We start from the raw sequence: 16,860 nt of genomic DNA on the forward strand, positions 1-16,860 counted from the left end.
GGCTTGGTACCTGCACGGTCGTTAAGCGAGGTGCGTTTTATCGACGGCGACGTCGTGATCATAGCGCGAGTACCGGTAACAATGGGTTCCCGAGCTGTGTATATACGTGCGCGCATTTACGGACGGTGGCATGTGCTGCTATACTGCCGTGCGAATAGGATGCCATATATACAGTGGCAGTTTGCCGTGCTGTAATCTTCCGGAACGAATTCCGGATATACGCGCGCGGCTCGTTGCCAAAGCACGTGCTAGCACGGAACGCTCGTAAAATCGCTTTGCTCGATGCCAATACGATGCGGAGACGCACCCACCCCCCTCGCAGTCCTTTTCCTCCCTTGACACAGAGCCAGGAGGGGGGAGGGGGGATGCGCCACATCCTATAGAGCTCCGCTCCCGGCGGCCTTCGAGACGCCGGCACCGCGGGAAGGTCTGCCGGCGAGGAAATATCGTGCGCCGGCTCGCGATAGTGACGCTCCCATGTACACAGGAAGGAATACCCGGAATCGAATATCAACGCACTATACTGCAAACGGATAGCGGGATGTCCTGGCGGTATTCCTGCTCGGCGGGTGGCATACGTTCTCCCACCCTCGGGCCAGCGCGGCGAACCGCATAGTAATGGCCCTGTTTTGAGTGCGCTTCACCTTCGGCTGGCGTTCCCATTTGTCGCGAGGTGGCCCAACGCGAATGGAAATGGAATGAGAGCTAGGGCAGCTCTGAAGCGAATGCTCGGCTTTTGTTTGAACCGGAATTGCGCTGAAGTGTGCGTGCGTGCGTGCGTGCGTGCGTGCGTGCGTGCGTGCGTGCGTGCGTGCGTGCGTGTGTGTGTGTGTGTGTGTGTGTGTGTGTGTGTGTGTGTGTGTGTGTGTGTGTGTGTGTGTGTGTGTGTGTGTGTGTGTGTGTGTGTGTGTGTGTGTGTGTGTGTGTGTGTTAGGGAGCGGGAGGGGGTGCGCGCGCTCCTTGTATATATGTCCAAGTCGGCGCTTTTGCTGTGCCTTCTCTTCAAGCCATCGTATTTCGCGCCGGTTACTGAACCTCGCGACCTGTTGGCTTTCGTCTACCCGCCGTGGTTGCTCAGTGGCTATGGTGTTGGGCTGCTGAGCACGAGGTCGCGGGATCGAATCCCGGCCACGGCGGCCGCATTTCGATGGGGGCGAAATGCGAAAACACCCGTGTGCTTAGATTTAGGCGCACGTTAAAGAACCCCAGGTGGTCAAAATTTCCGGAGTCCTCCACTACGGCGTGCCTCATAATCAGAAAGTGGTTTTGGCACGTAAAACCCCAAATATTATTATTATGTTGGCTTTCGCGTCGCTTTCACCAAGACAGCTGTTCACAAGGATCTTTGTAACATGTTTTATTACTATTGAACTCGGTGATGCGCAACTTTCCTCCGCGTCGAGCAAAATATTATTGCTATCTCAATCGAATTGCTAACTTATCTTCATTGGCTGCCCATACGTTATTAAAGGCATGCAGAGCCTCAGAAATCCGATCGGTGTTTTATGATGAATGCGCGGAGTTTCGCAGGTGGTAAAACGTATTCGTATTCCGGTGTGATTGACGCTAAGAACATGATGAGCACTCCTATACCTAAATTTAGACGCACATAACAGCAACCGGGTCGTGTTCTCGACTTGATCTTGAGAACCCGTCAGTATGCACGAGGAAAACGTTGACTAAACTTCAGTGCCACTGGAAGAATTCCTCGAGAAACTAGCGTATATCGTTCTAGGAAGCTCTCCTCCAATCTGGGAGTGGAAGAAAGGAAGAACGAAAAAAGAAAAAGCATGATGCAGCTTCCATTCAGCGACAGACGTTTGCTGTCCCCAGAGCCATGTATTGGACAAATTGGACATTTGAGACGCTGCGTCTATAACGATAGCGAACACTCTGAGCCAGTATCTGATCGTAGATATGCGCCACCCCTAAGATAAATCAAGCCGCCGTTTCCCTATCAGTGACTCTATACAGCGGGTGTTTTATTTTAACGTTAACAGAATTTTTTTTTTTAATTGCCTGTGGTCACCCTTCGTGGTTGCTTAGTGGCTATGGTGTTGGGTTGCTAAGCACGAGGTCGCGGGATCGAATCCCGGCCACGGCGGCCACATTTCGATGGGGGCGAAATGCGAAAACGCCCGTGTACTTAGATTTATGGTGCACGTTAAAGAACCCGATGGTCCAAATTTCCGGAGTCGCCCCACTGCGGCGTTCCTCATAATCAGATCCTGGTGTTGGCTTATAAAACCCCATAATTTAGTCATTTAAGAAATCGCCTGTGGCATTTCTATAATACATACATATGAACTTATTTAGCGAGAATATACTCGAGCAGGTGTACGTTACTTACGCTGGAAATCGATTCAATATACTTGGACTGCAAATCAGTGCGCATAATGGCTAATTAACAAAATCTCACTAATTAATTTATCGGCTAATTACTTTACCGCACATATTGCAATGCACCTCAGTACACGAATTGAAGCCTGCGATTTCACAGGACACATTCACTTGGAACGGATTTGAAACTAGCACCAATTTTTAGACAAGCGCAGTCAAACTTGCTGTAAAAATCCACTGTTGTTCCACCTGCTTTCTTTTTTTTTTTTAACAAAACACCGCTTTATGCATTGAAGCGCAAAAGTTGCTGGAACACCAATGCATTTCGTCGCAAACTTTGCGAACGCATATATCGGAACTGGAGTTATCCTCAGAGTTAACTCGAAGTGGATATGACTTTAGAGGTCACCGCCTATATAATTCGTAAATTCCAACATGTGGCGTAAGTTAATTTAGAATTTTAATTAGCAAGCATTTGTTAATTAATTAAGTATTCACTTACATTTTTATGCAAATAGTATCTGTCTCTAAGAGTAATCTAGCTCAAGAAGTGGGATATTGCAACTTGTCACGGATCACATTAAAATTCTGTTGACGATAAAACATAACACCCCCATATATCTGCCAGCTTTTACGATTTTCTCGTAAGAAGCCCGATTTCTTGGGCTTCTTTACGATTGTCGTATCGGTGCAAATAATTTTCCGACTTTTCATAGGCTTCCTATTTAAAGTTGAAGAGATCTCAACAGAATGGAAATATATAGTCGTCGAGCGATCTTTGAGCCTTACTTTTTCACCGGCTAGATTGTTCTGACCACCGGCGGCAGCACTATATATAACCGCTAACGTAGCAAGTGAAATTTTGGCTGTCATTATATTGATATATCACGAATAAACATAGTGAACCATGACGTTTTTCTGTGATGCAAATTATTCTTTATGAGAAATTTCCGATGCGAATTGTTGATGTATTTTGGAAGCGTCCCTACAGATAATTTCCTTAATAAACTCTGTGTTTCTTCACTGATGAAACAGATTTTAGTATCTTAAACAATATTTCGGTCTTTTTTGGCTTCGCCGGTAGTATTTTTCACATTTTAAGGTTTGCAGGTCTGCACCCTGTATAGTGGTAGATCAACGGATCGACCGACTATAGGTGTGGCAGATCCGGGTTTTGTGGTAATCACGAGACGATCCCGACAAAATACCATCGGCGTTTTTTGTTGTTGTTAGCTTCCCGTGCAAATGAGGTGAACGTGGCGCAGTGTGCCCCCTGGTATATGTCACGTGGTGGTGACGTTGAAGAACACAGTAGCAATACTGTGAAAGACAAAACACTTTTATTGGGCGAACCTGTGCCCACAAAACAGGCTGCACTTACAGCACAACGATAGCGGCGAACACAGTCGGCGATCGTCGAAAATCTGATCAGCGGGTCAAGCGCGTCGGCTTTAATACAGCAGTCGTCGAATGTTCCAGACTAATCGTTGGGACCCGCGTGCCTTCCACAAAGTTCTGCACCATTCGTGTTAGGCGATGAAATCAGATAACACAAGGTTCGGCGACAACAGACAGCGGATAGAAGCATCGATAACTTTCCAGAAACTTCGGATACATGCAGGCGCGTCCCGCGCTGTGCGATAACATTTGTTAGGCGGCGAAACGTGGTCGCCCGATAAAGATAAGTAGACGTGTCAATAACATGCACTGAGTGCTACCATGCGTCATTTTCAATCACGCTTGACTTCAGTGCAGGCTGGCTTCGTGGTCTAAATTTTGTTCCCTGGATCTCCAGTGAGAACCTAAAATTGCCCTTGCGGTGTTGTGCCGTGACTGAATCAATGCCTAACACGCCCGCAGTCACTTTCCGGTATAGCTCATAAATGATATTCGCAAAAGCTCGCTTTATTTACAGCTTCGATGATTACACATTGTGTGCGTAAATCACAGTCCGTTATCAGCGAGATAGCTGGTGTATCGCGCCGGAAACAGTGCTATCGGCAAGCCGTCCTCCACAGCAATCTTGTTTCCTGTTTTCGATTTCAAATGGGTCACTGCAGGACCCTGCCCGAAACGCAGATAGGTCCTCGCGAATGACTAAAGCCAGCGGCCATCGTGCTCACTCGTTTTACAGAGGATGCGGTGGCATCGGGTATTGTCGCCGGCGGTAATATCGGAAGTGCTGTAAACTAAAAGCCTTATAACAAAAAGCTTTAGAACAGCATAAAGACGTTCGTGTTAGCGTTGCGTGTGGCGCAGAACTAACGCAAAACTATGTGACCGCGGCTGTGGTCGAAGTATACGTGCGCTAAACCTTAAAGCACGTCTCGAGAGCATGGTCTGTCTGCGCGCATTTACGTATACTCCCACCCATACGGCCTCCAACTGCGACCGTTCTTAAGTTAACATAGAGTATCTGGGTGCCACACTTTGAGGAACGTACATAGAGCATCAGGCTGCCGTTAGTCTTCTCTCCATTTACTCCGCCGAAGGCTATGCATTTCCGTCGTTATTACAGCGCTGTCTCACTTTGTGTTTCACATTACTATTTGGCTGCAAGTCAAAGTCGGTTGCTGGCACGAGTAACTGCGCTAGGCTCACACCGCTGCTTTTTTCCCCGTAACATTAAGATTCGTTCGGTTTACTGGGGTTCATTTCCGCAGGGAATACAGACAGCACTGAGAAGGACCAGGACAATGAGTCGTTCGTCCTTGTCCTTCTCGGTGTTGTCTTTCGTGGGAAAGCGAGCGCAGTAGACCGAACAATAAATGCCTTGCCCAACTTTCCACAGCTGAACTGTTATTGAAAACTCGCACCAAGTCGCTCGTTTCTATACGTAACACCCCTGTTTACATTGATGAGTAATGGTCGAATAAGGGTCCTCGCTATAGCCTGCGGCATGTGACATACCTTGTTAGAACACTTGATCAATGCGAAGTCGCCATCTTCTTGCGATCCACCTTCTTTTCTTTTCTGTTTACAACGAAATTTTTCGAGCACGGCTGAGCATTTAAACATCTCGAATTTAATGCACATTGAGCATTTCCACGGATCAATTTCAACCGCGCTTGGACTCAACTATACTGGCTCAAGTTACGATCGCGCTCGATATTGTCGATGCATATCGACTTCTGTTGAGAATCGAATCCAAGCCCTGTGGCCGGCCCTGCTAAGAATCGCCTTGATGTTACATCATATTGTCCGTGTTATCTTCTCTCCGTCGACCGCACCCCGTAATATTCTTCGGCAAGGAACGATCACTTGTTTGCCTCAGCGCGTAGTACCGCTGTGTGGTGGGTTAAGTGCAACTCCCGTTTATTTCTTTTTTTTTTTCTGCTTCTTTCTTTAAGCTGCGAAGCAGTGTAGAGGGAGCCACTGGGAAGGGCAACGAAAGAAGCTGCAGCGGGAACGGCAGAGCGATCGTTGCGCTGCTGACGCCCCCGCAGTTCCTGCGGACGGAGAACTTTGTGTGTCTTTGTACTTGTGGTGTATGGTGGCGCGAAAATAGTAGCGTGCGCGTGGGTGGAGTAGGGTTTTTTTTTTTTTTTCCTCCCTGCCATCAGGAGCTGAAGTACGAAGTGCGGGTTGCTGTTCCGTTTTCGAATGTAACGATCCGCGTCGACGCTGAAGTTCAGCGCCGTGTGGCGAATGCCCGCTTGTTCGCAGTGCTACGAAGCCTACTAACTGGCACTTGCCACGTGGCCACTGCGGAGATAATGTCAGAAAAATAAGCATCAAAGATTGATAACGAATGGGAGGAGCTGTTGACAGTCGTCGCGTCGTAGAAACTGGATCAAATTTGCTAGCAGCTGTTCTTCTTCCTTTCGCGCTCCTTTATTCTGTTTTCCCCGACGTTTATTGGATTGCCCAAGAGTGTGCCACGCGCGCTACAAGGGCGTAGGGCTCGAAATCCGCGGTGCGGAGCTTACTACGCTCACGCGCACTCGCACCCGTGTCTTGTGACGTCAAGGACTCCGTTGCAAGATTTTCATCACCCGTCTCCATCCCTTTGAAGCTCTACGGCCTCGGCTTTAGCTCTCAGTTGTCTGTTCTCTCATTTGCGCGTTATCTTTTCTTTTCTCTCCTCTCTACACGCTCCGCGAGAACCGAGTAGAATGAGGAGGATTTACTCCAATCTCCTCCTCTCCGCGTTCATTCATGAAGTTCTGCCGGCGCGCCTGCCGTGTCAGCGACAGCCTGGCCGGCTGCTACGGCGTCGGCTATCTCTCTCTTTCCTCCGCTCCGGGAGATAAATACAAGCACTCACGTACACAGCTAGGCACACACTCCGAGCCGAGTGGCGAGGGAGAGGGAAGGTTGTTGCGGCAGCGGGGCTGCATGGAGGACACGCGCATGCGCCGTTCTTCTTCCCGCTTGCCTTCTTTCTCTCTTCTCTCAGCACTTGTGTGCAGCAGCAGCCTCCTGCTGTGCGTCTACTCCCACGGCTTTTCGAGACGTCACGTCCGGCCGTCCTTCTCTCCCCTGCATCTCCCGGTTCATTCATCCGCGGCCGGCTCTCTCGTCCTCCCTCAGCACCCCGCTGTTCTTGCCGTTCTTGCTTCTCTTTTTGTGTGGTTGGCGGCTCTGCTCTTTTTGTCGTTCAAAGAGAGAGAGAGAGAGCTTGCCTGCTCAGATAGTACGAGGGAGGGTGAAAGGAACCGTGCGGAAATAAAAGTAGCAACAGAAAGCGGAGGGAGCTGCGTGCGTCTGTTTATTTGCTGTTGGCTCCGCCGCTCGCGGAGAGAGCCGGCCCGCTGGCTGCCTGGCTGACTGGTTCGGGGTTGTTCGTCGCGCTCTTTCCTTCCCCCCATCCTCTCTCCCTCTGCCCTCCATCCCGCGAGTTTGCTTGCTGCTGCTTCTAGCTGCGGCGCAGTTGGTTTTTCGGTGCCTACGCAGCCGGCTGCTGCTCTCTACGGAGGAGGACGAGGTAGAGAGAAACGCTGCTCGCTGCCCGAGAGGGAGAGAAGGCGCTTTGTCGAGCCTGTTTGCGTTTTCCTTGGATTTTTCTTTTCCTCCTCGTGCGCGTTTCCTTCCTCCTTTCTAGTATCTTTTTCTGCGTTGCGTGAACGCACGTTTTGGTGTAGTAGTGGCGACGACGACGACGGATAGTAGTAACGTCGGGTCTCCTGCTGCCGCCGCCGTAAACCGCGCTCGACTTCGGCGTGTGTTTGATGATGCGTGTGCGCGCGCTCTTCTCCGTGACGTAGGACGAGAGATTCGCTACAGCGGGAGCTTGTGTGTGTTTCTGTGAGTGCTGGAGTTGGCTTTTCTTCTCCGGGATCTCTGCCGACCGAGTAGTGTGCGATCCAGGTTGAACCGGACCGGCTTGCCTTCGCCTGTGTGGCGCAGGCTTGCTGCAGACGTGCGAGTGATACCTTGACGGGGAAGCCTTCTTTCGGAGGAGTCTGTCTGGCAGAAGACGTCGTGGCAAGAGGTGGTGGATCGTGCCGGATGACCTCCGGCCGACACCGCAGCGGCGCTGCAAGGAGGCAACCACAGCAGGGCCGTGCAGCAGCCGTGCCGGCGTACTACCAAGAGAAGCGGCGTCCGCTGCCCGTCGTCCCTCGCCGCTGCTGTCATGGCTCCTTCTTGTCGGGAGCGAGCTCCGTCTGCGAGGCGCTCCGCAGCCGCGGATCGTCGGGTCGCCGGCGCACCGGCGGCGTCAGCCTAAACTACTAGGACTAAACTCTCGCCGCCTTCCATCACCGGCGGTCATTTTGCCGGAGTTCTTCGTGGTTCATTCATCCACTTCATTTGTTACTACCACCGTGGTCGGATGAGCGACCTCGTGTACACGTGAGCGTGGGACTTCGGTGCTTCATTCACGCCGGCGTGCGCGTTTTCCGGTCTATGTTGTGTGGCATCGGAGGTCCACCGGTCTTGCCGCCGTGCTCGTCACCATGCTACGCTGCTTCACGCTGCCGGCTTACCGCACTCTCAAGGAAGAGGATGCCGACGTGCAGGGTCAGTCATCTTGCTGGTCTTTATTTTTATTGCGTAACTGTTTATCTGTTTATCGTGACGACTTTCATTTGCAGCTTGGGATTTGCGAGTATTCTTCAAGCTTTCTCGTAGTGGTTCGTTGCCGAGAGGCAAAAGGCGTGGGTGTTCCGCCTGGACCAGCTGTCCATTCTTTCTTTTTCCGGTAGCATTGTAGCACAACCCCCCTTTTTTTTCTTGTCTTTGTACTGTGGAAACTTGCCAATACCTAATATACGGATCGTCCTGCAACTTGCCAAACCCAGTATACCTTGTGTGCGGCACGCCGCGCTTCTGGTTGTCGCGCAAGAACCGCGCCCGCCCAGCAACCTGCGGCAGCTGCCTGTCGTCCCGCGTACGAGAGAGTAGGCGAAACACGGAGCGCGACTGCTTCGGCGCTGCTCGGCAGCTTGTCGCGCTGTGCGGGCAATAACCAGCGGCAGATGGTTAGCGTACCTAGTGACGTGGTCCCCGCGACCACCGCAGCCGTCGTGCTCTGTTGCGACGAGAGAGTCGCCGAGTCGTCTTCCCCCGGTTGCCGTCGTTCGTCTGTCGGCAGCGCGCGCCGCCATTACTGCGTGCTGCTGCTGCGGCGGCGGCCGGTGGACGACGTTCTTTCTCGTGTCGGCCGCACGAGGAGAAGCGTAGGCCTTTTCGGGCCGGCTGGAACCCCCCCCCCCCCCCCTTTCCTTTCCTTGCGTAGGCACACCACGCGGCTGGGCGCAGCCGGCGCCGCGAAGGAGCGGCGGCCCGTGTCCTCAATCGGCCCTCCTCGCTCAACGTGTGCCTCGCCCGGCGGTTCTCTTCACGCTGGGGCAAGCTGGCCGGCCATGGGCTTTTCATTCACTAAAAGGGGAGACCGGCGCCGCGATCCGCTGGGCGGCCAACGTCGACCACCTACCTGCCACACATACGGCACTAACCTTACGGCGGTGGTGCGACTACGTCTCGTAATCGCAGGAGCACCATGCGCCTCATTCATGCTCTTGCTAGATGTCTTGTTTTACTCCAGTATTCGTGTGTAGCGGTTGACTGAAAGCGTGCCCTTCACATTTAGGTGCAGCGGAGGCTGCTTCTGCGCCTGCCTGAGAAGGAAAAGAAAGCGCGACGCCTGGTTTTCCTTATTTTTTATCGTTGCTTCGAGTTTTACGAGTCCCGTTGCAAACGAGGACACGCGGAGGGAAATAAGAGAAAACATAGAAACGAGTGCGCTGACACGAGACCGCATCTCTGCCGTGGTGGGCCAGATGAACAAACGCCTGAAGAGTCGCCCACAACTTGTGTCTACATTCTTTAAGGGGAAAGGGTCCTACGTGCTCTGATTACGGCTGTTCGCGAGCGGTAACCTGGACACCCAGCGTCGTTCATTCACGTCGTGAAAGGGAAGCGCGTTGGTGTTTGCTGTTGAAGGGTGGGCGCGCGTTCTGGAGGGCTACAGCCACCCTACAGGGAAGCCTGACCGCTCGAAGGTTTGTCAAATACGTCTGAAGGTTCTGGATTTGAGCATACGGTGCGCTCCTGGATGCAGTGTACTTTCCAGACACCTATCCTGCATCGTCTGCAGGCAGTTCGCTTAAAGCTGCATTAGTCCACAACGGGACAACGTTGTAATGTTACTTTACGGCTAAATGGCTTCACACGGTAATTCAGCATTCTGAAGAGAGTTGAGCGAAAGGGAAGCGAGATGGTTTTGCACAGAAGCAACCAGTCTCTGCGCTCTCTGGCCACTGCGGTTGGTTGGCTGGTTGGTTATCAGTGAATTGGCGCAACACATTCTGTGAGTCGACAATGACTCGGGCGAAGCAAGGGTTTGAGGAATATAAATTCAATAATCGAACATGGTTACAGCGCCAAGGAAGACGAACATGGAATTCACAGGATGGTTCTTCGTCTTAGCACTGTAACCATGTTTCATTATACGGTAACCGGGCCCACCTCTCGGCATTGCTAACTGCGCTATCCAGTCGCAGGGTTAGCACTTTTCCTTTTTTTCTTCAAGCGACAAACCACACCAAACGCGCTTTCGGCTCGGTTGTAAGGTGTGGGGCCTGTCCATTTTACGAGCGAGCCTACGCGATGACCGCGCTGCAATCCCGACCGAAACCGTGTGTTCCACGTAATTACTGGTTGTAGTATGTACACCGTGGTACACGTTCCATCTACAGCAAACGCCGTTATCGCGTAGCGTACTCTCCGACGCCAGGCGAAGAGGGCATGTCGAAAGTGCGTTCCGTGTGGTTGCCACAAGCCGCTGTCTTCTTTTTTCTCTGCCCACATCGCATAGGAGGGCGCCAGTCCGCGTGTCCATTCTTCCTTCCTATCCCGTACGCTAGCACACAGCCGTGAATGGGTCGCCGTAGTTCCACGGGCCGCTTGCTTCATTGATCGCGGGCGCCGCCAATGGCGAGCCGCCTTTTCCGTGACGTCATGCGCGGACGCCGTGTCGAGAGTAGTAGTAGTAGTAGTACGCCATTGTGTTCGACCGCGTACGAGGGAGCGCGCAGCCAAACCCTTTGTTCGCTTCGCGAGTCCCCTCAGAAACAGCAGCATGGGCGGCGGAGAGCGAAGAGGAATCAACGGAGGGTGGTGGGGGGTCGCAGGAGGGTTCTCCGCCGCGACGACTGGTGCGAAGAAGGGCGGGGGTGCTCAGTGCAGCGGAGCCGATTAAAATTCCAGTCGGCTCGCCTGCTTTAGAACGACAGGAAACAAAAAAGCGAGCGAGGCGAAAAAAAGTCGTGTGTCACAGAGAGGGCCGACCGACGTGCGCGCGATACGAGCCGAGGTTGCCGCACTCGCCCTTGAGAAGGCCGACCTGCGCGCCGTGCAAAACAGCGCGCTTTGCGTCGGCGTCCGCTGCTCTGCTGCCTCTCGTTGTCGTTGTTGCCCGATATCGTGAGCCACGTTATACCCACTCGCTGCCCGCGGTGAATGGTCGCTATAAATGGTAGGGCGCTCGCAGTCCACGCCGTTAAGAGCCAGTTGCGAAAATGGCCCGACCGAAGTTTTCGTTCGCGGTGTGGCGGACCCGAAATTAACGGGCGCTAACACAGCCGGGCGCACAAAAAATTGCCTGAGCGGTTCTTGTCTTGTGTGTAGTCTGCCGTGCCGCTTTCTTTTGCTCGTATCTCTGACATTTCTCTCCATTTCTTTTTTCTTTCTTCCTTTCCTCCTTCTCCTCGTTCCTTCTTTTTGTTTCTTTGCAAACAGTGAACAAAATTTCTTTACGTGAAATGAAACATTTGCTTCTCTTCATAGCGGCAATCTGTAACGGAGAGTATGGAAAGAGAAAGTGCCGCTGCGGAAGTCCTCGTGTAGTACGGCAAGTACTTCCGGCCTCCAAACCCGGCGTTAATCCCTTCACGTAAACGCGTACACAAGCCGAGATCGTACTCAAGGCGCATGCTTTCGTTTCGCAAATCCTGTAACTTTTTTTTTTTTTTTTACTACAGTGAAGCGCAGTAGACGGAATACAAGAAGGCGAGACAGACGGGACAAGCGCTGCTAACAACTGTGAAAGCACTTGTTAGATGTTATAGCATTGTTTGCGCATTATAGACTAAACTCGTGTCTGAGAGGTGTCCGCGAGCGCTCGGGAAGAATTGGGCATCCTCGGTAGGGGCGCAGTAAGTCCCGCATGTCGCATGTCACAGGTATCGCGTGCAAAAGGACAATAAAGAACGACACTAAGTAACTTTGCGCGGCTAAATCATTCTTTCAAAACCATATTTTTGTTGGGAAAATGCTGGTCGAAATGAACGCCTAACACGGTCTTGCTGAATTTCGCGCAGAAACCTCCGCGCCAGTTATTGGGCCGTCACATATTTCGAAATATTTGTCAGTGCATACATACTGGTCTTTTCCTTCGCTCAGAAAAAAAAAAAGTATAGACACCTGCTATGATGTCTTTTGTTTCTTTAAAATGCGACGTAGTTCTTTAACGACAAAGAAAATAACTTGGCAGTACTAGGCGTTGTGCAAGTCCATGACGTCACGGTGACCTGCACGGCGCGACAGCGGTGTCGCCAGTCTTTCTTGCGTCTTTTGTGGCTTAGCGAGCCTCCAATATCAAGGTAAAACCGGCAGCCGCTTTGCTATTGGAGAAGCGTAATTCGCTATTCAAAGCTCAAAGCTGGGTCAATTGGTTGACCGAGTAACGCACCTTGATTTCCCGTGGTAATATACGCACAAGGAAGACACGAGACAGGCAATAAAGACGCTGGACTAACAACAGTTGGGACTGGTAGTTGTTAGCTTAACGTGTTTTTTCTCGGCTACCCGAAATCTCCTATAATCTTCATTTTACCGCTGGAAATTATGGTGCGTGGATTACGAACGCAACCCAACTTAAATTATATTCATCTCGATTGCACCTTTTTCTGGCCATTAAGAAATAGCCAACGAGCAGCCTTTTTTGTTCTTTGCTTTTCCTTCTCTGTCTCTTCCTTCTTCTTCCCCCGTATACACGGTCCGGGTACCACCGGCGTGCTTTCATTATCATCTATTCTCACCCCAGCCTGTTTAGCTCGGCGTTCGGTGTCGCGCCACTTCGCCCGGTTCTCTGACGTCGTCCTTCGCACGAAGCGTCGCGTAACTTTCCTGCTGTCGTCGAGGTCGTCGCAGTCCCCGCCCGAGGCGTCCAAGCACTCGTCGGGTGCGTAATGAGGGGTATGCAAAATGCGACTCGCTCTAAAGACACGCATCAGCGCCAAAGGGAGGCGTTTACTGCGTGCAAAACTTAGCCGCCGCTCCATCTGGTTCCCAGCTGAGATCACCAGATATATAAACATCCTTTTTTTTACACGTTTTATGGGTGTATAAAGACTGTTTGGGTGGGGTAAGATTGTATGGTTGCTGGGGACCAGTGATGGCATCTTGTCCGTCGACTTTTTTCTGGCCAGTAAAAAAAAACGATGATATTTGTGACAGACGGCACGAAAAGTGCATTAAATAAACTTTCAAAGCTGCCGCTGTCGAATTCTCCTGTAGGATACGTACTTCTGTGCGCCCAAGGCTGTCAGAATTATTGCGCGGTTTTCAACCACGCTTTTTCTCGTCGCACGTCTTGTTATGGAGGTCGCTGTCGTGCAGTATAAAAATTATTTAAAGCCCTAACGGTAGGAGTGTTGCCCATGGGAGGAGCAGACACCCTTAAGGGTGTGAAAATTTCTAGTGTGCATATTGAGAAAATTTCCAAACCACCCCAGACAGAAATACTCGGTGCGCTAATGCTCTGAGTGTACCTGAATGTAATTGCACTATGGTTCTTGCATCCCTCCCTCCCTCCCCCCCCCCCCCAAAAAAAAAAACGATTTGCGGCCGGGGATCGAACGGGCCACCTCGTGCTCAGCAGTACGGCGCCATAGCCGCTTGAGTCACCACGGCGCGCACACTGCAACAGGCATACCGCGTTGTTCAACCGATGCAGAGGCGCTCGACACAGTATGAGGACGCTAGCAAAAGACGCGGCAAAGCGCGGCATGATTTCCGGGCGATCGAATCGTTCTTTCCAGGCAGGCGCCCGGGACGACGTCCGTCGACTGTCGAGCGTCTTCGTTCGTCGCGGGAGAGCGTGGTGTCAACAACTGCCCGCTTTCGGCACACTCGACGCCCGGTTGACGCCGTCTGGAAGCGCTCGTTCTTGTAGCCCCCCCCCCCCCCCCCCCCCCCCGCCTGCTGCTACTGCTGCTGCCGCAGGCTTGGGTCTTGTGCGTTTGTCGCGATAAAACTCGGCATTCGCCCGATTACTCCGTGCACCGGTCTTATCGCCGGGTCGCTTCCTGTGGTTTCCCCCTTCTCTCCTCTCCAGTCCCTCGTCCACTGATAGGTGTAGATACGCGGAGGCACGTTTACTCGACGAGCGAGGAAAAAAAGAAAAAGAAAAAAGACGTAGGAAAGGTGGCACCCAGCTCCACGTTGTTGGCAAGTGGAGAGCTAAGTATGGGTTGCTCGTCTTCTGAGCCACGTCAATATTTCGTTCCGTCGTTTCCTTGTTCCCATATTGTAGTTTATTTTCCGTTGACCTGCCCGTGTAATGGCATCGGACGGTAAAGGGCAATCCGGTACTGTGTCTCCGGTGTGTCACGGGTCGAAGCAGTATAGGCAAGTTTCAGCCCGTATGGATTGTATGAGTATTTTAACTTACTAGTCTGGGGGCCTCCTATAGGAGGTATGCACTGAGCTCGACCCGCGAGGCGGCGACAGTGTCGCCGGGGCAGCCGCGCCATGTTGACGGTCGGGGAGCATCGAAAGAAATGGCAGCGGTCTTACTCGCGCGAACATCTGATCCCTATATTTCGGCCCGCCGTTCGCCTTGTTTTCTTATCCAGTCACTGATATATAAGTAGGACGTTTCAGTGTCTCGCGCACAGTGCTGTTCTACGTCTACGAACACGTCTACGTACAATGTTTACGTATCCGGACAGACTACGCTCCGGCGTGACCGTGCGTCAACTGAGCTTCGGTGTCGCGGTGAACTGTGCTATGTTCGGATGCAGCAGTCACACAAGAAAGAAACTCGGTGATAGGATTATGTTGTCCAGATTGGGTTCCTCTCGACACGTGGTTATTTCTCTTCTTAACTGCAACCTTACTGTAAAAGAGCACAGCAGCTATGTGCGAGCACGCCTCTGCCAGGCCTGCCTTGCAGGCGCAGTGTGCCACCAGCACCTCGCGGTTTTATTTTGCGAGAAGCCATGGTGCGAGTGGCTTTTCATCGAATGATTGTGATTGACAAACCTGGGAGGGCAAAAAAAAATAGACTGTTTTGGCAAGACCAGAATAATTGACGTAACATAAAAATTACGAAGGCTGTGTAAAATCATTGTTTAGTTCTCAAGGGAGGGGGGGGGGTGGCTTTTTGTTTAATTGAAGCAAATTTAACGCTATCCTTTGACGACGTAAGTGGACGATGCGGAGTAAATTCCGTAATGAAGGCGATCATGTTACGCGAGCACTTCGACGCGCAGCTGCTGCACCCAGCCGCTCGCCAGATCATTGTGGCCTTCCATCGACTTGTAGGCTTTCGACTGCTCGCGGGTCGCGGAGCTCGTTGCATTCGCAGTGTAATCCTTGATGTCTGCGACGTCCACGCGAGGCAGTAGTCCGACATCGCGCCGAAGCTGATGATCTTTGAGTTCGAGCTGGTCGACACAGTCGCACGAGCGCACTTCGTTTTCATAACGCGATTTTTCTGGTTCACTCAACTCGCGCACGAACGTGCTTAGGCCCATCGTTAACCTCAGACGTACTACTCGATAGCCAAGTCAGAAAGGCACATTGAAAAGGTCGTTGACGGTTCGTGCGTATCGGTGGGCCACTTGGCGACGCAGGCCTGTTCGCATAGGCAGCGCGAACCTGCGACCGCAGTTATGGCGGCCTCCGCGGATGCCGCTAGCGCGTCTAGCGGATGACGTCATGTGCATACCCCCTATAGAAGTACTGAGGCCACCGGAATACGTGCAATTATTGAGTCCGGTTTAGTTGCATTCGCGAGTTAAGGTTTAGCTGCATCCGCACCCAGTCTTAATAAACTAATCGACATCGACTCGAAGAATTCTTCCGCGACTCCACGTTATGTCGGACAGCGCCACCCCTCCGCCCATTGGCGTCTATGGCCGCTGCATGCGCTTCAGTAGCCGTTACCATTTCCCGCGATGAGCAGATGCTTGGTAAAGCTTTGCCTGCGCTTCAGTGCCTGAAGAGGCACGAAGTCTCGGAATCAACAAAGATGGTCCAAGAAGAGTGCAGGGACTAATTCTGTCGCGTCATTTGTGCTACTGGGACCTTGGCCGGACCCTTGTCGTCGGCGTGATGATCTAAAGGCCATCGTTAAATTCTTGCACGAGAACTGAATGCGTATGAGAGAGGAGTCTTCTCTGCTCAGAGAGAGAGAGAGAGAGAGAGAGAGAGAGATTTATTACCAGATAAAAGCTGAGACGTCGGCCTGAACTACTGCGTTCTAGCCCGCTGCTAAGCGTTTCCTCTCAGCTCTTCTATCACAATAAACGTACCTCGCAATACAGTCGTGGGACGACGGCACTGCTCTTCAGCCCAGAACTAGCGATTCGAAGCGGAATGTTCCGAGTCGAGAAACGTTTAAAACGAATGTAGGGAGTCATTTTCGTGCCTGTCGACTGACTCGCTTTCCTGCCGTTTGCGGGCCTCCGACGTGACGAAGCCCCGTTTCCTCGAAACCGAAGCGTGTGCGTGCGCTTTGTTTTAAACGCATCCCGGAAGTTTTAGTAGCAAGGGTGCACCCCACGCGCCGGTTCCGACGATTCATCGGCGCGGCGCGGTGGGGGTTTCTCGCCTGCCACCACCAACCGCCGGGCAAGCAGCGAGCGAATCGTCGGGACTCCCCCTCCTCCGACTTTCACCCCCCCCTCCCCCCTCCTTACGTTCTGGGTAGTTTCCGTTTCGCCACCGACGTCAGCCGACGACCGTAGAAAGGCGCGAGCGGGCAGCGGTCGAGCCAGGCGCGAAGCCTCGCGCGATGCGCGAGGAAAAGCCGAGGAAGAAAGGGACGCGAGAGAAAAGGAGGGA

At 52.2% G+C, this 16,860-nt stretch overlaps 1 protein-coding gene across 2 annotated transcripts in view; it reads left to right on the forward strand.

Moving 5' to 3' along the window:
- The window catches only part of Shc (SHC-adaptor protein), an 82,811-nt gene that overhangs the window by 30,047 nt on the left and 35,904 nt on the right, over positions 1–16,860 (forward strand). The window contains exon 1 of one of the 2 annotated variants that reach the window (XM_065445007.1): positions 7,437–8,304. The exons of the other annotated variant lie outside the window; for it this stretch is intronic. Coding sequence (XP_065301079.1) covers positions 8,241–8,304 — 64 coding nt within the window. The 5' untranslated portion in view covers positions 7,437–8,240. Of the gene's footprint in view, positions 1–7,436; positions 8,305–16,860 lie in introns of those variants that run through there. 2 annotated transcript variants of the gene reach the window in all.

Source organism: Dermacentor albipictus, chromosome 1 (assembly GCF_038994185.2).
Source record: "Dermacentor albipictus isolate Rhodes 1998 colony chromosome 1, USDA_Dalb.pri_finalv2, whole genome shotgun sequence".
Classification (NCBI taxonomy): domain Eukaryota; kingdom Metazoa; phylum Arthropoda; class Arachnida; order Ixodida; family Ixodidae; genus Dermacentor; species Dermacentor albipictus.